This window comes from Lacerta agilis, chromosome 7, assembly GCF_009819535.1.
Source record: "Lacerta agilis isolate rLacAgi1 chromosome 7, rLacAgi1.pri, whole genome shotgun sequence".
Lineage (NCBI taxonomy): Eukaryota > Metazoa > Chordata > Lepidosauria > Squamata > Lacertidae > Lacerta > Lacerta agilis.
The window spans coordinates 45,944,322-45,971,083 of record NC_046318.1 but is presented as its reverse complement, the minus strand read 5'-3'; the positions used below and the strand labels follow the sequence as shown (position 1 = coordinate 45,971,083).

Genomic DNA, 26,762 nt, shown 5'->3' with positions numbered 1-26,762 from the left:
ATACAGAGTATTGGTATGTGGAGCAGATGCACCCTTTGTGAGTATTTTGTGATGTCAACAGGCTTTATTTCCAGACTAGCTTGTACTGCCCATATACAGTAAGTATCAAGCATGGGAATAAAGACTTAGGTTTCCCAAAAGCCATCTTGCTGGGATCTTGTTCTCCATATGTTTTGGACTACAATGCCCATCACCCTGATCATTGGCCGTGCTGCCTGGGGCTAATTGGCATCGTAGTACTGTACAAAATAACCAGAAAGCATACCAGTGCATTGTGATAAACAGTAATAACACTGCCTGTTTTCACAGAACTCTAGTGACTTGACAGTTGAACCCATTATGTGACCAATCTGGATAATACATGAGAGTGACTTTAAAAATGCAATGTTTTGTGAAGCAGCAGAACAGAAATTCTGGAAACTGGTGAATATCCTTAAGCTTTGTGCCCCTCAAAAGGGGCTCTTGGGAACACTCTGTGAAGTGGCCAGTGAATTTTCTTCAGTTCTTACACATCTGTGCTTTTCTTTTTCTGGTGTATTTTCCTGTAAAAATTGAGTTTGTGCTTTTAACTCATAAAGTACTGTAACATGTTGGGGAAAGTTCTAAATGTGCAGAAACCTGTGTATAATTCTACCATGAGAATGCATTCGTGTTTTCAGTCCACTTCCAGAGAGCCCGCCTGTAAATTCTATTAAATTTCACGTCGGCCCACACACACATTCTTCTAATTCCGGTTTAGCAAAGCTTGGTAACTCTTTCCTTTTCAGGTTCGCAAAGAGTTGTGCAATCTGTTCTTCCATTGCCTAACTGTTAATAATTGGAGGAAAGTGACCAAGTTAAATAGCGTAGGGAATGCGTTAGCAGTTGCCACAGAAACAGCCGTCCAATATAAATATCTTATTGCTCTTCTATTTTATCATCTGTTTTCAGGGCAGTTTAAGCTGCTGGAACAAGACCGTGATATTAAGGAGCCAGTGCAGTATTTTAACAGTGTGGAGGAGGTGGCTAAAGCATTTCCTGAACGAGTTTACGTCATGGAGGAAATAACATTCAACGTTAAGGTAGCCCCTAAACTAATATTTATCCCTAGTGAAATGGTTTATGGTTAAACCCTTTTTATATATACATGGCAGTTGAGCAATTGTGCTCCGTGGGAGAAGTAATTTTGGGTTGCTGAGTTGTCTTAGTCTGATGGTATTTAAACTGCAACTTACTGTGTACATTTCCCCCAAACTCATGCTGAAGTGTCTGTGAATCAGTGCAAGATATATACGAAGACTTTAAAAAGAGGGCGCCACCTTCAATAAGCAATGTTCTTTTCCGATCTGTTTAAATGCCTCCAAATTTTAGACAGAGATTCTTTTGTTGTGCACTCCCCTTCCCTCTCCCTCCCCTCCGACCCCTTAGATTTTAATTGGTGAGGGAGCAGCTGCTTCATTCACTCCACAGAATGTCTTAGGCTACATAGGGGCTGTATGGACTATTATTGAAACCCCTCAACACTGGTGAAGATTATCAGCATTTACATGGAAACAGAAAGGACTAATGATTCCTTGATCTAAAATCTATGCAGCAGCCACGAGAAATAGCACGATTCAAATGAAATGTTGTTGCTTTTTTCTTTAAGCCCTGCAAATAGGGAGGCCATAGCACTGTTAAACAAAGTAATGTCAGAAACTACTACCCACATGATTTCCGACTGCAGTGTGTAGACTGTGCCTCTCTCTCTCTCTCTCTCTCTTTCTCTTTCTCTTCCCAATCTTGTATGTTAGAGGTCGGCGAACTTACCAGGCCTTGGGCCGGTTCCTCCAGTGCCGATTGCGTGGCGGGCTGGAGGACGGGGGAGCGTGCGCCCATATGCATGCGCCCACGCTATTTCCAGCGCTCTTCCGGGTCGACGGAGTGCCAGAAATAGCTTGTGTGCATGTGCACGGTCTCCTCAGACCCGGATGTGCCTGGAAATGATGCTTGCGCATGCACAAATGCTATTTCTGGCGCTGTTCCGGGTCGGCGGAGTGCCAGAAATAGCTTGTGCGCATGCGCACGGGCCGCCTCAGACCCAGAAATGCGCCGGAAATTATGCTTGAGTCTGCGCACAAGCTATTTCCGGTGCTCCGCAGATCCAGAAGTTAGCAGCCGTGCCGGTAAGAGCGGGCGGCGGGGGTCACCGTGGGGCGGATAACTGAGTCCCACGGACCGTCTCTGGCCTGCGGACCTTAGTTTGGAGATGTCTGGTCTTAGCCATTTAGAATGACCTCTAGCAGTTTCCATGTTTGTTCTGGATGTACCTTAACGGTTAAATGCCACAAGCTTTTTCCTGTTGCCACAATCACTTTAGAAGAGTAAGTAATTGTTTTCTAAGGAGGTGCACATACTGCATGGGCCTATCCAAGATGGTAGTCTATCACTGTGTAAGGGCAGTAGCTCAATGGTAGAGCACGGGTTTACATGCAGGAAGTTCCAGGTTCAGTCCCTGGCACCTCCAAGTAGGACTGGAAAATGTTCCCAGTCTGTGAAACCATAGAGGGCTGCTGCCGCCAGTCTAGAGTAAACAGTACTGAGCTACATGGATTGATGGGTTGTTTAAGTACAAGGCATAGTTCTATGTTCCTATGTACTTTGGATGTGGCTATGTATGCTTGACCTCTCATTTGAGCAAGTTCATCTATAGTCAAGATAACGTTATTAATATTCAGGAAAATTTGAGAGGAGGGTGTAACATCTAAGTCAGAAAGTTAAGCATGTTAGAATTGGACTCGGCCCTGTTGATCTTCATGTTTATCCCCCACCCACCCACACACACAAGTTTAGAGAAAAAGCCAAGTAAGTCCCATGGGAGTTCTAAATGGTACTAACTGGGAGATCTCCTGCTAGGATCTCTTGGGTTATGTCTGTACAACACACAACACACAAATCTGTGTACATTGATTCTATATTAGATGTGGAACAGAACAGCATACTCTGCACTTTGGGAGATTATAAAGGTAAAGGTACCCCTGACCGTTAGGTCCAGTCGCAGACGACTATGGGGTTGTGGCGCTCATCTCGCTCTATAGGCCGAGGGAGCTGGCATTTGTCCGCAGACAGCTTCCGGGTCATGTGGCCAGCATGACTAAGTTGCTTCTGGCGAACCAGAGCAGTGCACGGAAACGCCGTTTACCTTCCCGCCGGAGTGGTACCTATTTATCTACTTGCACTTTGACGTGCTTTCAAACTGCTAGGTGGGAGATTATAATGACCACTAATATGTCTGTGTTGGTATTCACACACTGAACTTATGTTATCATATTTGTGCAATGATTAATTAGGAGTATGTAACTTCCCCAAGCTGCAAGAGCACTGTTTCCCCCTGTTTTGAAACTGAAGTATTCATGGTGGTTTGATATAAATTGCAGGTGGACACTATATTTTTAGCAAAATAAAAATTGTCATAGCCATTTGGGCATTTTCTAGGTAGAAAATTTGTCTTCTCCAGCCTGGGTTTTACAGGTCCTGATATTTAAGGCATGAGAGGTGCACAGTGAACACCTTTACAAGTATTATAAATATATTGTTTTGTCCTCATGAAAGTCCTGTAAGATAATATAGGCAAAGGTATATTATTTCATCACCTGCTGTCTGAGCCTTTTAACTGGCAGTGGCAGGGATTGAACCTGGGAATGAGCCACAGTCCCTCAGCAAATCACAATTTGAGGGTCCAGAACAGCCTTTCTCAACCTCAGGTCCCCAGATGTTTTTGGCCTACAACTCCCATCATCCCTGACCACTGGTCCTGCTAGCTAGGGATGATGGGAGTTGTAGGCCAAAAACATCTGGGGACCCAAGGTTGAAAATGGCTAGTCCAGATTGTAACACCTGAACATGGCAACTATTGTTCAAGATAGAAATGGAGAGCTCCTGCCAAGATGATACTAGGCTAGTGAGACAAATAGTTTGACCTGATATAAGACAGCTTCCTCTTTGCTCATCAAACTATAGTTTGCAATCCTGGTTTGGAGGGATTAATTAAACCACAGTTTGCCAGTTAGGATGTCACAGAAAACTGGTCTGAGGAAACCATGTCTTCTTCTCAAGGTACAAGTGAGAAGGAAGAATCAGTTTTTCTCATCACCTATTCTTGAACCACATTCTAACCAAATAATTTGAAGAACCAGGAACGTGATATCTGAACACAGCTAAATTTCCAGTGATCAAACTTATGGTGAAACCTTCCTGTTTGGTCTGCCCTTTATAATCACCAGAGTTGTTAGGAGCTAATTTTCCCACACTGGAAGGCTATATTTGGATGTAGAAAATCTAGCTTCAGATCCCATCTCAACTGTGAAGTTTCTTTGGTGACTTTGGACCTGCCTTTATCTCTCAGCTTATACTATCTCACAGGTTTTGTCATGTGGCTAAAATATGATGACCTCATGAATAGCAGCCCTGAACCCCTTGGAGGAACAGAGGGCTACAAATGCAGCCAATACATCAAGTTAATAGGGTTGAGTTAGGTGTTAAATCTGAGGCCAAGACTCAAATCTGCCAGTTAGTCAAGCCAATATGTGCATCCTATATGTGCAGAAGTGGCTAGCCTTTGGCCTTCCAGATGTTAATTGGACTCCAACTCCCTGACCACTGGCAATGCTAGCTGGGGCAGATGTGAATCGGACTCCAGCAGTACCTGGTCCCCCATCCCTGCTCTAGTGCGATGCCCGAATCACAAAACTAGCCAGGTGGGAATCAGTGACATGAATTTATAATTTAAGTTACTGAGTGTTCACCAATTCCACATCTCTCTCTTGAAAGCAGAACTTGGGGCTGCAAGTTTTAAACACACACACTCCTTCCAGCATAGTGGCAGAAGAAAATGGACTGGAGCCTCCTGATCCTGGAGGTGGTAATTCTCTGATGAAAAAGGGAAAAGTTGTTGAGGATTCTTACCCAATAAGCTAACTGCAAGATAATTCAGGTTCTCAGGGTAAAGCTTCAAGTCCATGAATGCAAATATTTTCAGTACACTGAAGCATTACTTTGTTGATGCAAAATTGAATCCAATCTGTCTGCGAGGTAGTCTCATACAGTTTGCCTCGAGACCAGCAAGGGGCCCTAATCCCAAATTCAGCTCTAAAAATGTGTTTCCAAATGTATGGGGAAAGAGGAGGCTGGAAACTGCACAGTAAGGCAACAAAAGGAGTTATTCTGCAGCTGAGACTCCAGCGTGGGAGGGAGGAAGCAGAGGAGTCAGACCAAGCACACTGGGACCTTGATCTCAAGTTGTGACCACACTACAAACACTTTCAGAACGCTGGAAGGTATTAATAGAGGTCTTTGACCATTGCAATATAATGCGGAGGTGGTGGCAATGAATGCACATCATCACTTCTTCTGAAGTCTGTTGTGTGTACCACCACAAAAGGAGGAGATCCGGATATGAGGGTGTGCTCATTAATGCCATTGGCAAGCCAGAGGGTGGAAATCCTAGACAAAGCAATTAGCACTGCAGTTCTGAGCTACAGTTCCCCTTGGCATTTCTAAGCCCAACTTGACTGTGTTTGTCTTTAGATAGATAGCAGTTGTAGCTTAAGCTGGAGAGGAGTTGGATGCCATGAAGCATAGTTTAGAAGAAACTTTGCAAATGTCATTTTTCTCTACCTAGTTAATGTACTTATTGTTAGATGTTTTAAATACTGTTTAGGAAATTAGGTTTCCCTGATACCTAGCATTTTATTTCAGTTCATTATACACACTGCTGTGAAGCCATAAGATAAATTGCTGCAGTCACTTAATAGCTGGCTGAGCCTGATATCTGTGGTAGTGCAGAACTGTATTTGAACTATGTCAGAAATTACTAATTTATAATCCTTTGCATATCTCTTTTGTCTCTGCTGTTAATAAATGAAAGTGTAAATGAACACCTTTTTATGTGCACCTTTGCTTCCGAATAACAAAGCTGACATGGAATTACTGCTCTAAGCAAGGGACTTTGTCTTCAGGTGTTAAACTTGAGCAGCAACAGTCTTGCCCACCCTGTCAAATGTGCAGTACAAGGACTTGCATATCTTTGCATTCAGATGTGTGTTGAGTTCATATATATCCCCACAGAGCAAGTGTGCAAGCTGCCTATTCACACATGACATAGACCTTGCAAAAAGAGGAATCAGGGGCCACTGATTTCTCTGTTGCTTCTTGTTTCTCATGTGAGATGTGTGTAATGCAAAAATGTGAGGAGAGGGGAGTGTTCTGCACAGTTCAGAGTGTTCTTATCTCCAGTTGATATTACTAAACTAAATCCCATCTTGGAAGTCTACAACACACAGGATATCTGTCTTCAATGAATATTGTATTTCTGTAGGAAAAGGTGTACAAAACATGTGAGGGCTTTTTGAAGGGGGGGGGGACACTCCACATGCCTGTTCTACCATGTCTATGTTTAATTAAAAAGACTAATGTGTCCAAAATGCCCCTTCTCCTTGCAGCACTGATGTTCATGGAGCAAAAAAGTCTTATGTGAAGCAGCTCTAGAAGTGTGTGAATGAGAGAGAGAGAGAGAGAGAGAGAGAGAGAGAGAGAGAGAGAGAGAGAGAATAGTTAATCACGGTGTGAAATCTACCATTCTTTAATATTAATGTTTCATAATACTGCCATGGCATTGGCCTGAATTGTGAATGAGTATCACGTACAGGGAAATCCTGATTGTTTCCTAGATTAGCTCAATTGAGGATGTGTAGATAACACAGCATTTGAATTACTTCCTCTTGGGAAACTCTGAAAGTGCAATACTAGCCAGGCATGCTGTTCATGCCAAAGTATTCAGCTTTAAGCACATGCATAAGATGCATCTCCTCCAGTTTTGTCAAGTTGTTATTCACACTTAGCAGGGGCTTTGAGTGTTTTTGAAGGTAGACATGCACTAGCAGAACAACACTTGCACCACTGGAAAGCTCTTTGAAAAAAGTTTGGACACCACTGCTCTAGCATAAAATGCCAGGTCTCCTATAGCTACCAGGTGAGTTGTTAATTATGGGGTAGGGTAAAAATCACACAAACATACATACATTCAAAAACACTGGAGGGAGTACTGAAACGGATTGGGGGGAAAGGCCATCATTCTTGTCCTATCTTATGAATTCAAGGTGAGTTTATAATATATTCTTAGTTTTCTTTTTCACATTCCTGTGTAATATGTTAAGCTTGACAGTAACTTGCCTAAAGCTACTTAGATGAATATTATGGCTCAGCAGAGATTTGAACCTGGATCTTCCATGACCAAACCTGGCAACCTTTTTTTTGGAGTGGGGGAGGAGAAATGTATTTTCCTATTGGGAAAAGTATAAGTTATTTGTGATTTCATAACTCTGGCAATGTGTTTGTGGGAGGTATTGTGAACTCAATATTTTTGCTCAGTAAATAGGAAAGGGTTGACAAAGGACTGGAGAATGTATCAAGAGCTAAAAGTCTGTAGCCCATTTGTTTAGTTTGTGTGGATGTAATTAATGTTATTATTTTGAATTACATGAATATAGTGGGTGCCTGAACACGTCCGATGGGTTTGTTCTGTTCCTTCTGCATTCCATTTGTGCAATTTCCAGTGTGACTGGAAGGAGTGGTTCTTAGGGCTGATCATCAGATTGGGATCTCAGTCTACACTTAACTCAGTAACAAAAAGAGCCGATGATTTTAGGTGGTACTCTGTTTATGTGTGGAAATGATGCTTTCACACATGCCATTACTAGCTCCATTCCATTTCTTATTTATTAGCTTATATTTATTTCTTATTTTTAAATTTATGAATCTCCTTCCATATAAGTCTCAGGGTGATTTCCAATCATACAATAAGAACAGGTTTAAAAAGCAATTGAGAAAAACAACTAAAATTAAATTAAAAACATTTTTTTAAATTTTTTCCTATTTATTAGTATATTTACCGTATAACCCATATTTTCTCCAAGGAGTCAAGGTGGCATACAGAAATATGGTTCTTCCACTCCCCATTCTATCTTCACAAGTACTCTGTGGGGTAGGATAGACTGAGAGACAGTGACTGGCGCAACGTTGCCCTGGGATATTCATGGCTGCATGGGGATTTGAACCTTGGCCTCCCAGGTCACAGTCCAGTGCTTTAGCCACTACACCGCACAGTACAAATACACACCCAAGGCTGAGACCTAAGAAAACCTAGCCTTCCCCACATCCAGCTGAAGAAGCTTGCCTCTGACGCTCTTAAAGAGTGTAGACCAGAAAAGTGGCAATCTTTCTATGAAATTGCCAAGTTTCATCAAGGGGAGGCAGGCTCTGCAACCTAACTTGTGCATTCAGTATTGCTCACTCCTGATTCTCTGTGACTCTTGGTTCAGCCATGTAGCTTGCCACTTGGCTACTTGCCTTGGGATAAGCTGCAATTCCTCCAGGCCATGATCAGTCCCAGTAGTAAGCTCTACCTATCACCTTTCCTGCAACAATAGAATTTGACTGTTTCCTGGGCTTAGGAAACACTAGCATTTGTAGCCCAACTCTGTGTCATCTTCACTGATAGCAATTGTATAGTCTCCTTCATGTTTTAACCTACACACACACACACATGAGTATTCAACCATTGTAGTACTCCATTATGTCCTTGAAGCACAGATCCACAGCGGAACTATAGAGGCTGCCTCAAGCCAGAAAAGAGAAAGAATGCAGCTGGCAGCTGCCATACTGCAGCACTGCCATTCCCTAGTTATGGGAGTGGGATGAAAAATTCAGCAAAGTCAGAGTGACTCAGTCCTAATTTGCAAGGCTTTGCGGGGGGGTGGTCTTGTTGTTGTTGTTTAGTCGTCTTAGTCATGTTTGACTCTCCGTGACCCCATGAACCAGAGCATGCCTTGGAAACTCTCACTTTCTTCTCAAAGCTTCTCCTTTTTTATGTCCATAGAGTTCCTTCTCCAGGTGGATCACATTTAGTCTAAACTCTCGGCTATGACCTGTCCGTTTTGGGTACCCCTGCACGGCATAGCTCATAGCTTCTTGGAGTTATTCAAGCCCCTTCGCCATGACAAGGCAGTGATCCATGAAGGGGGGAGGTCTTACTCGGTTCAAATGTTTGGTTTCCCTACTTTAATTGCATTGGTTTTATTCTTAGGCTGGGTCATAATTTTTTCCAAGATATGTCAGAATTGCTTGTATACATACAGATTCATAGTATTTCATATTCAGTAAAGAAATGAGGTTTGTTGTAGAGGAAATTTAAATAAGACATTTTAAATACACGTTGATCCCTTATCTGCAGTTTCAATAATTTTTAATTGGTTGTTTCTGCAGCTGTTGCTTTTATGCTTCATGTTCAAAATGGCTTATCTGGGCATCTCTTAAATTTTCTGTGCTACAGGTGGCTTCGGGCGAATGCAACGAAGACACCGAGCTTTACAACATCACCCTCTGCACGGGAGACGAGCTGACATTAATGGGGCAAGCGGAAATCCTCTATGCAAAATCTTCCAAGGAGAAGTCGCGGCTCAACACCATCTTCAAGAAAATCGGAAAGCTCAATTCCATCAGCAAGCTGGGCAGAGGCAAGATGCCGTGCCTTATCTGCATGAACCACAGGACCAACGAGAGCATTAGCCTGCCTTTCCAGTGCAAGGGCCGCTTCAGCACGCGCAGTCCCCTGGAGCTGCAGATGCAGGAGGGAGAACACACCATTCGCAACATCGTAGAGAAGACGCGGCTGCCCGTGAACGTGACTGTGCCGAGCTCTCCGCCGCGAAACCCTTACGACCTGCATTTTGTCCGCGAGGGGCACCGCTACAAGTTTGTCAACATTCAGACCAAGACTGTGGTGGTTTGCTGTGCGCTGCACAGTAACAAAATCATTCCCATGCACTTCCCTTTGCATTTGGCTCTTCCAAAGTTCACGCTCCCCGAAAGCCTTGTGAAAGGGGAGGTGGGCCATGAAGCCTTTGTCAAGCACTGGTTCAATCTCTGCGAAGAGCAGTTTGACATAGACGAGTATTCCCGCGGCGTGAGAGATGTGAAGGCCGACTGGAATGAAGAGTGCAAAAGTCCGCAGAAAGCCCGGCCCCACAGCCACAACCACATGCCAAACTCTCTTAGCTACGCTCGGGACGAGTTGACGCAATCATTCCACCGCCTCTCGGTTTGCGTTTATGGAAACAACCTCCATGGAAACAGCGAGGTGAACCTTCACGGCTGCAGGGACTTGTGCAACGAGTGGGCTTTATTCTCCCATGATGCCCTGCAGTGCCAGGACTCTGGCGATGGCAGCAGCGACTACCTGTTCCCTGAAGTTTGTGAAGAATCGTTGTGTTTACCTACCAAACCGGAACTTCCTTATGAGGAACTGTGGCTGGACCAGGGGGGTGGGAAAATGAGTGATCAGCCTCTCACTCGCTCACAAAGTGAGAAGAACAAATGTGACAGCTATAGGAGTTCTTTCCGGTCCAAGTGCGGCAATTCTTCTCTTCCGGCACCTGGACCTTTAACAGTAACATCAAAATCTCCAGAAGTTTCCCTACCTCCACCACCTGTGCCTCCTAAATCAGAAGCAGTAAGTCATGGTCTTTCTTTTTTCTAATAAAGATGGGTGATGGTAGGTTCAGATCATAAACTTGAAAGTGTTGATCTGGATAATGGGGTGTACTTGATTTCCTGACCCAGGATTACAAGTCCTACTGTCATAATTGTGAATTCAGATGCTTTGAGATCCCCCAAATCTTCTGCAAAAAGAATTATTTCCTCAATTAGCCAATACCCATTTCATAGTTCTTGAAGACTTAAGTACAATTCTGTAGATATCTACTCGAAAATATGCCTCACTGAGCTCAGTGGGTCTTAACTCCCAATAGGATGGGTATAGGATAGCAGCTTTGATGTTCATTCCCCCCACCTTCTAGAGTCTGCACTTTTCTAATTGGTTTGGAAGTAAACCACATTTGAGAACAGGATTTTATTGCATCCACAAGTGGGGGGGGGAGATGTTTCCCTGTAGAGCATGTATTTTTCTATGCATTGTGCAACTTCACATGTAAAATTGAATGGAGAAATGTTTTTTTGCTATGCAAAGAATTTTTGCCATTTTCAATGGTAAAATGAAACTCAATGTTGAATGAATATGTCCTCCCAAGAACAAAAGGTTACCAACTTGGAACCTGCATAATGCTCCTGGGGAAGAAGGAAAATGGAGAAACACTTGAGTGGTGGAAATTGACTTAGCAAATTGAACAGGCAGGTTTGTTTGTATTTTTGGTTGTTTTTTTTTAAAGGGGTCTCTATATTGCAAACCGTAAGTATTCCATGTAATACTTTGCATCAAGGAACAGTATGATTAAAATTGCATTAGAGATGAGCGTATGTCTGGTGTATGGGTCAAAAAATAATAGGCCCTGAATGGAAAAATCAGCAGTAGAAATCAATAAAATGGTGGAATTAAATAAAATATGGTGTAGAGATAGACAATGGTTTTAAGGACTCTTTTTTGGCAGCGTACATTCATGTGTTTTTTTTTGTCCCAACGTTTACTCTCATCAGACAGATTTTTGAAAGTATGCAAAATGCTGCAAAACGGAGGTGAAACGGAGGTGAAAGTATGAACAGAAAACTAGTCCAAAACTAGGTCTGGATCAGACCCTAAGCCTATCTAGGCCTGCATCCTGCCTCCCACACTGAATAACCTATGCCTGTAGGAAGGCAGCAGGCAGGACATGAGAACAATGGCTTTCTCCCACTGTTGTTCCCCAGTATGCTGCCTCTGATGCTGGAGCTAATACATAACCATCACGACTTGCAGCCATTGATACTTGTATCGTATCCTGAATCTCCCACCATTTGGTGTCATTGGTTGGCTCCAGTTTTTAATATGAGGAGAGAAACCTTTTTCTCTATCCACTTTCCACACACCATTTTATCTCGCTTTCTCATGTCCCTTCCAACTTGCCTTTTTTCAAAACTTAAAAGCCACAAATGTTATAGCCTTTCCTCATAGGGCAGTTGTTCCAGCCCCGCAATCATTCGAGTTGCCTTTTCTTCATTTTTTCCAGCTCTACAATATCCTTTTTGAGAAGTGACAACCTGAACTGTATACAGTATTTCAAGTGTGGCCACATAATAAATTTGCCATTACATTGATGACGTTTCTGTTTTCAGTCCCTTTTCCTAATTATACCTGACATGGAATTTCCCTTTTGTACAGCTGCAGGACTCGGGGTAGGCATTTTCATTTATCTGTCCTCCACACTCTCAAAATCCATTAGGCATGGAGAAACTCTTAGACACATCAAAAACATTCCCCTGATTTATATAGCCATGGTGTTGTAGCATATTGTTAGCTTAACTTAAGAAGTTATTTAAATATGCCTTGGTTTAATGAACACCAGTTGGTAGTCATTGGAAAGACGCAAGCTAAAAAAAATACATGTTTCTGAAGGGTAAGGTTCTTTCTCTATATATTTGGTTTAAAACCGTGAGTAAGTAAGACTCTTCTTTTATTCCTGGCACAGTATTTAGAGAGCACAGTATTTGTTTCATTTGTTACTGCTGAGCATATATTTTTGACTCTTAAAGCTTCAAAACGGTGCCCTATGGAGCCTTTCTTGGTACAGGATGGTCTTCTGGGTTGAAGTTCTCTCTAGGACTGAGCTGCTTCTTCACACTGGATATGTAGGCAACATTTTATCACGCTTTATAAAAGCGTCATTATTGCTCTGCATACCATACTGATGCTCAAGTCAGAATTTAATCAATTTATTGCAATCTAGGGAGCAACACTGAAAGCTCGTTGGTGCTATGGCTGAATTCAGTAACAGCCACAAAACAAAACTCATTTAGATTTTTTTGCTTGGGAATTGAAGGCCTCTCTAAAAATTAGCTCCTCGCATGGTAGTCATCAAAGTGCTATCCTCTGGCAGCTCACTTCTACTCAGTTGACACAGCATTGCCTTGACCACTGTACAGCTAGCGCCTCTGTACCCACAACTGTCACCCCTATTATTCTGATGCCCTGCCACAGCTGGGATAAATTGGTCTTTGCCAGGAGTGTCCACTTAGTATTGTTTTAGTTTTACCTTCTCTGCTATTTGTGTTTTAAGCTCTGTTTTGGTGTTTTTAATTGTACATCACCTTGATGTGTAGAAGGTGATTAATAAATTGATGATGATTGCTTGGACAGTGGCAGGTATAGTGCTGCATTCTGGATACATAAAACATTGTAATGTCTTGAAATGAGCTTTAAAAATCAAAGCCTTGTATTCACTGTTAGTATTCACAGAGGGAGAAATTCTCCCATTGTAGTATGCTATCTGGCACCTTTGTTTTTGTTTTTTGTTTTTTTTTAAAAAAAGCTTACAGTTACAAAATCTGTAATCACAACGTTGAAGGGTGGTTACAACCGAAATGTGCAGACTGTCTTGCCTAGTTTTTAAAACAGTTTTAAAACTTTTGCAGTTTTCTGTTCTTCTGATAGCAACTCTAAATGATTTCCCATTTCCTACTGGGTAGTTGCATATTTTAATATTTTAGCATGGCTTCTAGTTATGGAAGAAGAGGTTCTCCTTCACTCTAGTCTCCTCTTCAGACGTAGCTTGCTCAGTAGACTGTTTGTATATAAGCAGGTGACCAGAATAAGCTGCTTCCAGTAACATCTGTACCAGCTCATGCAATCCTTCAGTGGCTACCATATGCCCTCTGCTGGTAACAGATAAGTAGACAGGCTATGCTTTCTATACGAATACATATCTGCTACTAAGAAGGCAATAGTATTCCAGTACTCAGGGTTTGCTTGTTTTTAACCGCCTTTGTGGGTATTGCAGGATGAATACCACCCCTATTCCTCTTGTTTTGTGATCCTTAAAAAACTGGGACCTGAGCTGATGCATCTACCTCTGATTTCGATGGTGTTACCCACCTGGACTCTCAAGCCTTGTCTTAAATGCTTGCACACCAGGTGTGATGTGGGGGTGAAAAAGAAAAAGAGCTGGGAAGTCACCCAGGAAATCCAGATCTTGCTTGATCGGTGCACTCACTAGGTGGGCTTAAGCAAGTCATTCTCTCACACCTTCTGCTCTGCATCTGTAGTAAGTACTGACCTGGTTTACAGGCAGTGCTTTTTTCTGGGGGTATTCAAGGGTACACAGTACCTTTTTTTTCGAGAAGAAAAGCACTGTTTACAGGGTTTGTGTACGGATTGCTGGTTACTTATGCGGTGTGCTTTGAAGTCCTGTTGAATGATAAAGTTTTATTTCCCTCCTAGGTCAGAGAAGAATGTAGACTCCTGAATGCCCCTCCCGTTCCTCCACGAAATTCAAAGCCAACATCCACCAGTCCATCTATTCCTCCGCGGACAAACAAACCAGCACGGCAGCAGACTCGTTCTCCTAGTCCAACGCTCTCGTACTATTCATCAGGGCTGCATAACATGTAAGTATGGAACACTTCCTTCTGGCTCTCAGCCTTCTCATGTTCATGGATGCTTACAGTAACTGCGGAGAACATCCTTCCAAGTTATTTCTTCAAACAGTTTTGTGCCAAGTTTCCCTGTAATAACTATACATTTAATAGGTAAGGTAATTTAGCCTCTTGTCTTAGTAGATGCCTTTGGGTTTTCCTTACAGCTTAATCTGTAAGGGAACAGTCACTGGAGTGGATTACTCCAGCCATTAAAAATAACCCAACTCGTTAGGGAAGTCCAAATTACTGTAACAAGAAATCCCTGCAGTTTTGCACTGTGCTCTGAAAATTGTTCCACATGTAGATGGGCACACTATGGATTGTGAGGCACTGGATATTAATGTCAAAGGAAACACTACAGCACACTGTTGTAGAGCACATGTTTTGCAAGTTCAGTCCCTTAGAATGAACATGAGAATTATCTCTCATATCTGTCTAGATCCTTCTACCTACTAGGTTAAGGGTACAGGGGTCAGACATCTGTTCTTTATTAAATTAGCAGAGTCCAGATTTCATTCTTTCAGTTCAGAATACACAGTTCACCACCCAATTTTCCCCTATACATTTAGTCTAACACGCAATGTTAGATCACTTCACAAGCTTTACTGGCATGATGAAATGTGATTTTTAAAAACTTCCCGTTGGTGTATAGCAGCAAGCTTAATCAATGTGGTGCCCTCCACTCAAGTGATCAAATTTGCTTAGAAATTACAAAATAATTGTCAGTACAGTTAACTGCTTTTCAGGGAATGAGGGTGTTGTTTGGCTTTGCATGTCGCCCCCCAAGTCTAATTCCTGTGTTTGAATTTGTGATGTGCAAACAGTTCTGCAGAAGGGAAGTTGTATAAAGACACTGACTGCCATCTTGACATAATGTAAGGCAAAGTAATAGCTTTCTCACATGACCACCAAGTACCAAAGTAATTATCTTTTTGCTTATCTTAAAAAAAAAGCAATGCTGCAGAAGGAGAAGCTGAGTCTGCCTCTGAGAGTGCTCCTGTTGCTTGCTATCCGTGCAGCACAGTGAAGGCTGACGTACAAGATTTTGGCAACCTACTGCCTTTTGGAAACCCCTCTGCTGATGCTCTGTCCTCCAGGCTGTCGTGGCCAAATCATTGTTCCGGAGCTGCTGAAGGCCTTAACAGGGGTGAATTTCTATTGGACCCAAGCAGGAGTTACAGTTATCCAAGACAGAAGACTCCTGGCACACCAAAGAGAAACTGCCCAGCAACTTTTACATTTGACTTGGATAGAAGTGAATTTCCTGTAGGGGACACCCTGCCAGCTGCAGCAGAGCCTGGGTGTGCAGTGCCCACTTGCCCAAAGTCGGCGAGTTACTCTCTCGAGTGCACCGATGAGAAGAGCCTGGAAGTCAGTAGCACACCGCAGTCTCTCTCGTGTCCTGCCTTACCCCCTCGTGCACCAAAAGCGGCAGATGAGAAGCCCGGCCTTGACTTGTGTCCACTGCCTTTCAGGATTGATGGTGCCGAGGAAGAGCCGCAGGCAGGCTCGCCAGACCTTTCTGAAGATCAGTACCTTGGCAAAAAGGGCATGCAAGACATCTTTGCCATCCCTTATCCTTTCTCATCTCCCCTCCACCTTCAGCTGGCACCAAGGTCCTGCGGCGACGGCTCTCCTTGGCAGCCCCCTGTGGATCTGTCTGGACTTTCAATAGAGGAAGTTTCTAAATCTCTGAGGTTTATAGGTTTATCTGAGGATGTCATATCCTTTTTCGTTACAGAGAAGATTGACGGCAACTTGCTTGTTCAACTCAATGAAGAGATCCTTTTGGAGGACTTCAAGCTAAGCAAGTTGCAGGTTAAGAAAATACTGCAGTTCATTAACGGCTGGCGACCTAAAATGTAGTGCTACGAAGCCGGTGCAATAAATGTCAAGAAGGAGGTGTGCCAGAGGCACCGGGGCTAACACACAGTCTCTCGTTTTTGTTTTTGTTTTTTGCACTAAAATCCTTTGTTGCTCTTATGTAAATATAGTAGCAAGGGGGGGGGGAAACATTCTTACTATGCAGATATTCTGAGTGGTGAGCAGACTCTTTTGTACATAGCAGAAACAGGGAGGTGTGCCTTGTGCATCCCTGAACATTCAGAAGCTGCTAAACAGTGGGCTTTAAAGGGAATTTAATTTGTACTCAGTGTAGTCTATTAAGACATTATATTTATTATTATTGATTAGGCAAAGCTGAACAGCACACAAATCACCTTGATTTTTGTGTGTTTACCAATAAATGTATTTCCTCTTGGGGCTTTTTTTATTTTTGTATTCTGATGGCTGCATACCTTGCCTTCAGTTCTGATTTATCCAGTGGTTAGTGTCCTTCTCCCGCTCGTTCTAATTGTTGGGATAGCATTCCTTTTAAATGTGGGTTGCGATTAGAACCCTTTTTTGAATGAATCCATCTTCCAGTAGGAAATTCAAACCGCAAAAAAAATAAACCAACAAAGAATTTAGTAGCTTCGCGTCACCTCCAGATGAGTGCAGATTTCTCATTGAAAAGGCAATACAAGTTCACCACTTATTTCTCTGCCTAGTTGAAAACAGGGTTTGTTTTTATAGAGTTGTTGGCCTTTAGGAGAGCAATACTTACCAGTAATCCTCTGCTCTTAAATCTCTTGTGAGCTGTCACTGCCCTGTTCACACATGCATTGGTTTTCTTTCTGCCTTGTTATCCACCTGTGGCCTCTCTTTCTGCTCAGTTATAGTTTACAGGGTGAGGAAGGAAAAAGAAAGGTAGCAAAAAACACATTCAGCTTCTACACACATGTATTTATAAAGGGACAATGATCTATGAACACAGCATAATTTCCAGCCTAATAGCACTTGAGCGAGAAGGAAGACCCTTGGTCTTTCATATAACTCTGTGGGAAGGGCAGGGTTTGGGGTGGTTCAGCCCAAACAGTTTAGAAGAAGAAGAGGAGTTTGGATTTGATATCCTGCTTTATCACTACCCGAAGGAGTCTCAAAGCAGCTAACATTCTCCTTTCCCTTCCTCTCCCACTCTGTGAGGTGAGTGGGGCTGAGAGACTTCAAAGAAGTGTGACTAGCCCAAGGTCACCCAGCAGCTGCATGTGGAGGAGTGGAGACGGGAACCCAGTTCACCAGATTACAAGTCTACTGCACTTAGCCCTACCAGTCTACTTCTCAGAATGGCCCTAGTTTGATTTACCATCATACTGTTTCCCTTAGAAACTGCTGTAATCAAAGCAGGTATTCTTTTTTACCCAGGTTGAGTTCTCTTGCATAGCAGATAACAAATACAGAAAGGGAGAGAATAAGCACAGGTTCCTTTCAGTGTTGGGGAGCGAAGGGGTTCTGAAATGCAGAAATGTGCTGTTCTGAAATGTGCTGTTTGTTTTACAGAATTTATTTTGGAAAAGATTTTGTATTAGCAGAGAAACAAAGATTTGGACTTAAAATGTGTTTGAAACTACTTTGCATTCAATCTGAGCAAATTTTGATGTCTTGTATTAGTACAAATGACTTTTAGAGAACAATGCACCCATTGTCTTGGGTGTAAAATGCACACAAGGTGAGAATGATCAGCCTTGGAGTGCAAATTTTCAGGAAATAGGACACTGATGCAGCAGTTCAGTGGTTCATCCTAGATGCTTTGTATTGCTGCTGCTTCTCTAAGGTTTCTTTAAAAAACATAATTAGGAAAGAGTGAAACTTAAAACACTAACCTAAATTAAACGTGTTCACATTCCCAAAACTAAATCTAGTCTAATCAAAATTAAGCTGATTAAATGATGATTTTAAAAAAAAATGTTTAGAGGAAGTAGAATAGTTGAGGTTACCCTCCTATTCTTGAAATAATATATGGATGTTTTAGGATTCTAATCTATGAAATGCATTTAAAAAGTGGGGTGAGGAGAATGCAAACTTGGCCCACATGGTGTGTGATGGATTTACCCAGCCAGCCTGTTTTCATTATGCTAGACAACAAATACACTGAAGTCTTAGGAAGGGAATCCAGGTCTAACACAACACTACTAATCCCATTGCTTATTCATAAGAGTTCAACAGCTAGGATAAAGGATTTCATGTTTGTATTTAAAGCTCCCCCCCATCCAATCCTTAATGCAGTGTTCCTTAATGTGATACTTTCATTAATTTTTCTTCAGTTATCTTTGTTTATTGAAAAAAAAAATGACTTAGGAAGCTTACAGAAGACTGCATGTTATAATTGTGGGAGAAAGCTGAAGAAAGTTCTTCCCATTAGGGGAAAGATTGTAAACTGCTTAATTTAAAACAACTTTTGGGACATGATTAAAAGCACTTTCTACATACATGAGTAGGCTAGAGTAGTTAGATGGATTCTCATGTGAGGAGAAGTCAGTGATGATCCCAGGAATTCTCATGATGCAATGTCCGCCGTTATCCCCCTGCACCTCATAGGATTGCAAGCACTTCAGCTGGCAAGTACAGCACTGGACTGCATTTGTATAGGAAGAAATTCTATGGGGAAAAGCCTGTACTTTAACTTCAGTGGCCCAGTTCACATGGAATGCTAAACCATGGGATAACCCTATGTGCACAGTCTGGAGTGAGCCCAAGGCTCTAGAGAACATCGCCAGTACTTACTTTTATTTTCTCTTAATGTTGGCTTGTTGTGTTATCCATAGTTCCTTCTTACTCACCGGTGCTTTTTTATGGGGGTAATCAAGGTACTAAGTACCAACGCCTTATTTTCTAGAAGCTTTTCTAGAAGAAAAGCACTGATAAGCACCATGGTTTAGTGTTATGTGTGAACATGGCCAATGGTTTCCGTTGTAACATCAGTTAACGTAAGGAAAATAATGGAAGGAAAGTTTCCTGACTCTTCCTCCCCTTGCAGCCTCCTGTGCCCCACAAAAAGACTCTAGAGCAGTCATGGCCAAACCTGGCCCTCCAGCTGTTTTGGGACTACAATTCCCATCATCCCTGACCAGTTAGCTAGGGATGATGGGAGTTGTAGTCCCAAAACAGCTGGAGGGCCAGGTTTGGCCATGCCTGCTCTAGAGGATCATTGACCCTTCTGAGCAACAGGGGGGCTGCCAAGGAAAGAGAAAACCCTAAAATTGTCTTAGGATCCAACTTCTCTTAGATTCAAGCCAAGCCAACATTCTTTCGGTTTATTCAGACAATCATGTCAAACCATTGTTGAGAAATGTTAACTGTGGTTTGGCATCATATAGCAAACCCTGGCAGTTGAGTGCCTATCAGTTTGGGAGTTAAATAGCAGTTGCCTGACATATTTGTTTGTTTTCAAAAACCTATTTGTACTTCAAGCAAGGGTTCCTGTGATAGCTCCCCACAGTGTATAATCCCTTGTGATTTGACAAGCACTCACCACATGGTTAAAATCCTTTAATAGTGAAGGGTTTGGAGGATGGGGGGGGAGGCAACTTTTCCAATCTCTAGCAAGTTTTCTCTTAACAAAAAACAATCCTGTGCTTTGGGCAACCTTAATCCTACCATAATCTTATGCATGTTTCCTAGGAGTAAGCCTTATTGAACAAAGTGGGATTTATTTCAATAGCAAGTGTTTAGGATTGTGGTTCTGCTCTTGGTGTGGCATCAAAGCAGTTAATAATCCTATAGCTTAATTTAATTTACAAATAAATCCATTCAGTTCACAAGTGCTATATTCCGTAAACAGACCAGTGTTGCAGCATAGACAAGCTGAACAAAATAACACAACACGATGGCCAATAACAATGGCACTAAACACTATATATAGACTAATACAAATGAACAGAAATTGCAACCAAAGACTCTAAATCTTCACCAGTCATGGTAGAATAATTTCTAAAATTCGATATATACACAATCTGTCACCAAATATCGCCGGAACAGAATCTGTTTCGTTCAATGCTTCATCAGCCAATCTTGATCAATTCTTCATCAGCCAGACTTGGAAGAATTAATATGAGAAGGATGCAGTTCAATTTCTTAACAAGCCAATCTTAATGTAAGTAAATATAAACGCTGTAGAAAATATGCTCTGGATCAGTGCTTAGTTGAGAGCAGGTGTGGGAAACAGGTGACCTTTCAAATGTTGCTGAACAACTTCCAGCAGCCCTAGCAAGCATGGCCAATGCAGTTGTAGTTCAGCATCATCTGGAGGGCCAAACGTTCCCCACACCTGACTTACGAGTGGGGAGATTAGTAGCACACACACTCTGCATGTACTTCTTTCCCAGACATCGTAGTGACTCTCATTTCTGCACTGGAATGTTCTTGGGTTTTTTCCCCGTATTCTGTTCTCTGCCTTTGCTTCTACAGGTCGTTGTTGTTGCCTTGTAGCGTTTTGAGAATTCATTTGTCCCACCAGCATCCCCCCAGTAAAATATTTTTAACAATGTTAGTCCATTGGCGGATTAAAGGCTGAGGGAGCATTCCTAAGCATTTGTGCACCATCCAAGGAGCAATACTAATCCTTTCAACCCTGACCACTTACACAAGGACTCCAGTGTCTCCTCACTCCTGAAGTATGTTCACAGATCTTATTTCTTGCAGGATCAGAGATAGAATTTTTCCATGATGCCATGCAAATAGCATTCAGAGCAAGGGGAAGCACCCAGGCTGGCAGGCAGCATTCTTGCCGGGACAGTGCCTGCTCCTTGGCAGATTGCAACATAGGACTGGGAGGTGTAGTAAGGACCTCTCATATGACTGAGTCCTCATAGTTAAAAGGAGTATCCCATCTTATAGCCCCTGTTCTATTCATGTTTGATAAACAACTAAAGTGCTGGCTGAAAGCAGAATTGATGCTGCTTTTTGTTTCGGAGCAGTGTGATGGACATAGTTCTGTATTTAATCATCTTTTGCAGCAAAATCCCTTTGTGTGCAGCACAAGAATACCTTGTATAATAGTCCTTTATATATGGGTGTTCTTGTTTTCACAACAGGATTTCAGTAGGTTTTCCTTTAAATAGGAGGCAGCCTGGGCGTATTGAGGCCATCCATAATATACCTGTAACTGTTGATCTGGTGTGGCTAATCCTATAGTGCAGTGTAATGTGTTCAGTTTCTTTAAGATGCTTCCAGGGCAGCCCTAAGTCTGTTTACTTGGAAATAAGGCCCATCAAGTTCGGGAAGACTCCTGTGTGAATACTTGGGATGGAGCAGCCGTGCTTAATTCTGTGGAACATTCTTCCAAGTAAGAGTGGATTGTACATAGGGGTGCCAGCGGACTGCTAATGGCAAAAACTAAAGCTTTAGGGCAGATGTGGAGAACTTTGGCCCTCCAGATGTTGCTGAACTACAATGCCCACAGCCCCAGCAAACATGGGCAAATGCCAGAGATGATGGGAGTTGTCATCCAGCAACTTCTGGAATGCCAAAGGGTTCCCACACTTGTCTTAGTGAATGTTTGCTTAATTGGATAAGGAAAATGCACTTTTGAAAGCCAAGTGGGCAACTAAAATTGGGGGGGGGGGGTTAAAGCTACATTTATAACACAAGTCCCACAATATATCTATGACTATGGTAAATGTAATGCTGTATAATAAGATTTCATAATGACAACAGTTTCATTAGAAGCAGAAACAATGATCGATTCAGTGGTTTGGGTTGTAAGGTAAGTTAACTTCAAGGACATTCACGAAAGGAAAGTTTTCCATCCCTTCTTCCTCCCTGTAGATTATTAATGCAACCAGTTTGTTTTCAGATACAGTAGGAGGTGGAGAGATGTGTTGCCAAACAGACTTAGGCACTTTACAGCGGTGCTGAATGGATGTGGCTTCACCTCTCATGCACAACTGTAAGTGGGTTCTTAACAGCTGCATTGAAAAAACAGTAAGTCATACCTGGTGCAGTCCAGGCCATGAAAACTTCTTAACGTCAGCCCAAAAACCCGTAAGAGGTTTGGAGAAACAATCCTGCATCTGATTAATTACTTGTACTGCCTCGGGGAAACTAGAGGTGGCAAGAAAACCTTTTTAGTATGAGGAACAAGCTGCCTCTTAAGTGGCAGGGTGTGAGAGTGGCATGGACGCAGCTCAAAAAAAATAATGATACTCCCTTTCCTATCACCACTACTAGTATTGTACTGGGGCAGTTGCAATATGAGCATTAACTTCCACAAATTTAAGGTGTGTCAGTTTTGAAATTGAAATGTAAAGTTAGTATTTCAGCATGCAGTTGCCTTATAGTTGAAACACTACAAGATGAGACTATATGAAGAGTAAACAATAACAGCAAAGTAGTAAAAGACCCTTTTCATGCATACATTGTGCATAAATGAAACACATAAAGCTCAATAATATCTAAAACAAATGAGCACTTTTTTTAAAAAAAGAATTCCTTTAATTCTTAAAGAAGCTGATCAGACATAAAAGGATAACGGCAAGATTTCAGCTTCTGGGTTCAGCTATTCAATTTCCAAATGGGTTACATGTATGCCAAAAATAAAAAAAATTCAAAACAAAACCCAATTTAATGGCTCAGTAAATATATTCTATTGCTAAAACTAAGTATGTGTTTGTGAAAGTATGTGCTGGTTTGATAATCTCTTTACAGTTTTTGGGGTGAGGAACATTTATTTAAACCAGAAGCAAATAAATAACCCTACTATGTATATGAACAAATGTCAATGGTGTATTGTAAGTATATATATATAACTGTATATTAAAGATATTATTTTCATGATATTTTAAATGCAGAGAGTTTATTATTTCATCCAGAAGTTAAATGGACAGATTAGAAACACAGTATTGGCAAGCTAAGGTCTTAATTGGTAGATTCTTTGGGTAAAATAATTGAAGTGAAACGCAGGAGTTCTTAAAATGAATTTCTTTCATTAAGTTGGAATACTGCCAAAGTGCAAAGCTGATCAATTTGTCTGCATACTTATGAGATCTGTTTTTTTAAGAAAAGGCCTGCTGGTTTTATTGCACATCTTGATCTCATCTATTTTCAGGACTGTTTCTTGGAATCTTTTTTTTAAAATACTCTTGTGCAATCTTAATATATGCATCTGTGTCTCAGAATCTGTACAGATGTATGGTCTGGTTTCTGTCCTAATTCAGAAGTAATGGGAAACTGGTATAATCACAACTTGTTATCACTAATCATAGTTTAAACAAACTACAGTTCCATGAATTTGGACATCCTCGGAAGCTGTGATTACTTTAAAAAGGAAGCAGACTCTTTGCATTTCCTGTGGCATGTAAAAGGGGGGAAATAGTGTATGAAGAAATTTATGAGCCTGAGGCTCACCACAACTTGTTGGGGATTATGATTTCCTGTGAAACTAACCCTGTCCATTGCTAAGATCAGACTACTTCTGCTATTTCACTATTACTTGACTGCTAATCACAAATACAGATGCACAGGTTGGTCTGCAACAAAATGGAAATGCCATGTACTCCTTCAGTAGTTCATTCCATCACTTCCCCAAGTTTTCCATTTTTCTTTTCCAATTGACAGTAAAAGGTCCATGGCTACTAAGTATGCTCAGGCCTCATTTGGGTTTTGGAGAAAGGGTTTGCCCTCTTGGGCTTTTTGTCATGTTGTTTTTTTTTTTTAAACTTTCCGCAAACCTTAAGAGAGTTTTGCTGAGAATACTGACACATCCCTTTTGTTACAATGCTGCTGGCATTAACCATCCTAGTTTGCTATCGAAAGAGTTGCATTTAGGGCTGGGCTAGTGTTTAGAAGATTAGAGAAGATTCATGATTAGAAGATTGAGCATTCCCTCAGTCAGATGGATTTCTCCAACTTAGCATTAACTGTGACGCAGCATTTCATCTGAACTGACACAAAGGCTGTGCTCCCACTAGCAGCCTGAGAAGCTGTGAAGTTTTCCTATACTCCTGCTGCATTTCCAAGTGGCTTTCTCTCATCACTATGCACACCAGCGCAAAAGTGTGTATGCCTTCACTTGGAGATTTCTTTCCCTGTGCCATGTGAAGCCATCATCTGTGCACCTGCAAAAGCCGCCCGAACTGTTCACAGCACAGCGTCGCTTCCATTTTCAAACTGGATGGGAGCTGGTTTCAAGAAAAACACAACAAAGAGCAGTTTTCCCTAAAAGCTGCAGGACACGGGTGGATTGAGGCTGATGTTGTGTGAACCTGGCTTTTAAAAAAACAGTGGTGGGAGCATGTTGAGAGTCACAGTAAGTAGTAACATGAACATATCCTAATATTGATTAACCAAGATTTGCAAACCAGTTTCTAACCTATAGTAGGTTTAGTGCATTAACAGCTTTTAAGATTCAAATTTTCAAAGGCTGAGTCACAACTGCCATATTATAGGGTTGCAAATTTCAGTAATGCCTACCATATGCAGCTTGACATTTTTAATCTGGGTTGTGTGCAGAGAACAGAAGGAAAATAACTGCTAGCTGTTAGCATCCAAGAAATTTTGCAAGTGTTAACGTCATTTTAAAGAAAGCTGTTTTAGAAACTACCTGACTTTTTCCTGTGCATCCTGAACGTCATTAGATTTATTTTTTTATGTATGCTGTGGCACAATATGTAGAACAAGCTCTAGGAGTTCTTCCAAGGAACTAAAAGCAACCTAGATGGTAACCCCTTTTTATAATTATAGCAACCCTTTTTGGTAGGATAGATGGAGGGCTGGGGAATCCAAGAAAAGCAGTAAACTTTGAAGCATAGTGGAGATTTGAACTCTTATGCTCTCTAGCCACAGTACTCCACTGGCATTCTCATTTGTGTTTTCCACATCAGAGGGGCTAGCTATTATCCTGCAATGGGAACTCAGGTGCAAATATTTGAAGAACACTGCCAGCAGCTATTTTCGTCCTGGTTATGGTTGTTTGGATCCGGCCAAGGTTCGTCTGTTGCCTGCCCACCTAGCAAGAGAGGACGAGAGGAAGATGGGGAGATGGTGGTGGCAGTACCATCTGATGTACAGGCTGCATACTTTCTGAAGATATGTAAATGGTATGCAATTAATCTGTCGTCCAGTTCTGTGTGTTTCTCAGATGGTCTATAATGTTTCACAGCTTAACCACCCTGCCATAAACAACTTTATGTATGTAAATAGTCTGTAGCTTTACCTAATGTTAGTGTGTCTGATTCCTGTTTAATTGCTAGCATTGTCATAATGGTATTGCTGCATTAGCTTAGATCTGTTACAGAAATATTTAAGTATTATTCCAAGTGTAGTTGCACCATAGATTTGTAGAACAGCATAATGATTTGGGCAATTTTATTTTCAGTCCCTGCTTACTGAGCTGATATCCTTATCAAGATATCCACCCTGACTGCAAGGTTTCATTCCTGGTCTATCACCACCAGTTCAGATCCTATTAATGCATATGTGAAATTAGGATTTTCTGCCTCAGTGTGCATCACTTACAGTGAGTTGCATTGTACCATTTTACTGCCCATTCACCTCAATTTGGAGATTCTTTTAGAGCTCCTTGTATTATTATTTTTTTGTTTTAAACACCCTGAATGATCTGGTATCATCAGCATACTCAGCACCTCACTGTTTACTCCCCACTCAAGATCATTTATAAGTTAAAAGGGACAGATTCTCAGAAGACTCCACTTCTTCCACCCTTTCATTGGGAGAACTGTCCATTCTTTGCTTCTCATTCCCAGCTTTCTCTCATCAGCTGAGAAAGATATCAAAGACAATAATTTTAAAGAAATTATATGGCAGCCGAGTTGGGAAAATAAACTGGGAAAATTTGCAACCAGCAAGACCAGACTTTCCTGAAAGATTGGGAGAAATTTCTGATATATTATATTTGAAAGACAATTGTAATCAATTGACATCGCTTGTAGGGTTGCAATAAGTTTTGTAAAGAAAACGATATGAATTATTGCGAAAAAGGACTAAGAAGGAGTTTATTTAGGATTTGGATTTTATAGCAATAACTATTAAAAATAAAATGCAAAATCAGATAGAAAGACAGAAAACCATTAGGCTGGTGGAAGTCCTAGGCTATGACAGCCAAAAATTTGTTATATTGTATAAGATGGGATGTTATGTTTGGAAAACATGTGCAAAAACCAATAAAATATATATATATATATGAAGAAATGATATGGCAAAGATAGGGTTTTCAGAGAATTCACACTAAAACAACTGATTAAATTTCATGTTTTAGCTAATAAGAATTACAGCCTATAGTTAAGATGATATATATATGATTTTCTTTACCGGCACCTTTTAATACAATACATTCATGGCTGCAAGTATATTAAAGCTATTTTGTGTTTGATCTTTGAAGGTAATGAGAGTTCTTTACAATGGGGACATTCAGTAGAGAAGATCCATCTCCTATTAATACATAGCATACAAAGTTAATAGGGCATTGATGTTTTTATTATCCTTTGCTCGTACTTGTACAACTCTGTTAT

At 41.4% G+C, this 26,762-nt stretch overlaps 1 protein-coding gene across 4 annotated transcripts in view; it reads left to right on the top strand.

The window, feature by feature from the left end:
• The window catches only part of GAREM1 (GRB2 associated regulator of MAPK1 subtype 1), a 70,268-nt gene extending 53,851 nt beyond the window's left edge, over window positions 1–16,417 (top strand). For 2 of the 4 annotated variants that reach the window (XM_033155111.1, XM_033155108.1), the window contains exons 3-6: window positions 931–1,061; window positions 9,347–10,525; window positions 14,222–14,388; window positions 15,372–16,417. In XM_033155111.1, coding sequence (XP_033011002.1) covers window positions 1,035–1,061; window positions 9,347–10,525; window positions 14,222–14,388; window positions 15,372–16,284 — 2,286 coding nt within the window. In that variant the 5' untranslated portion in view covers window positions 931–1,034 and the 3' untranslated portion in view covers window positions 16,285–16,417. The remainder of the gene's footprint in view (window positions 1–930; window positions 1,062–9,346; window positions 10,526–14,221; window positions 14,389–15,371) is intronic. The other 2 variants (XM_033155109.1, XM_033155112.1) reach the window with 2 other exon arrangements.
• Window positions 16,418–26,762: the final 10,345 nt, after the last annotated feature.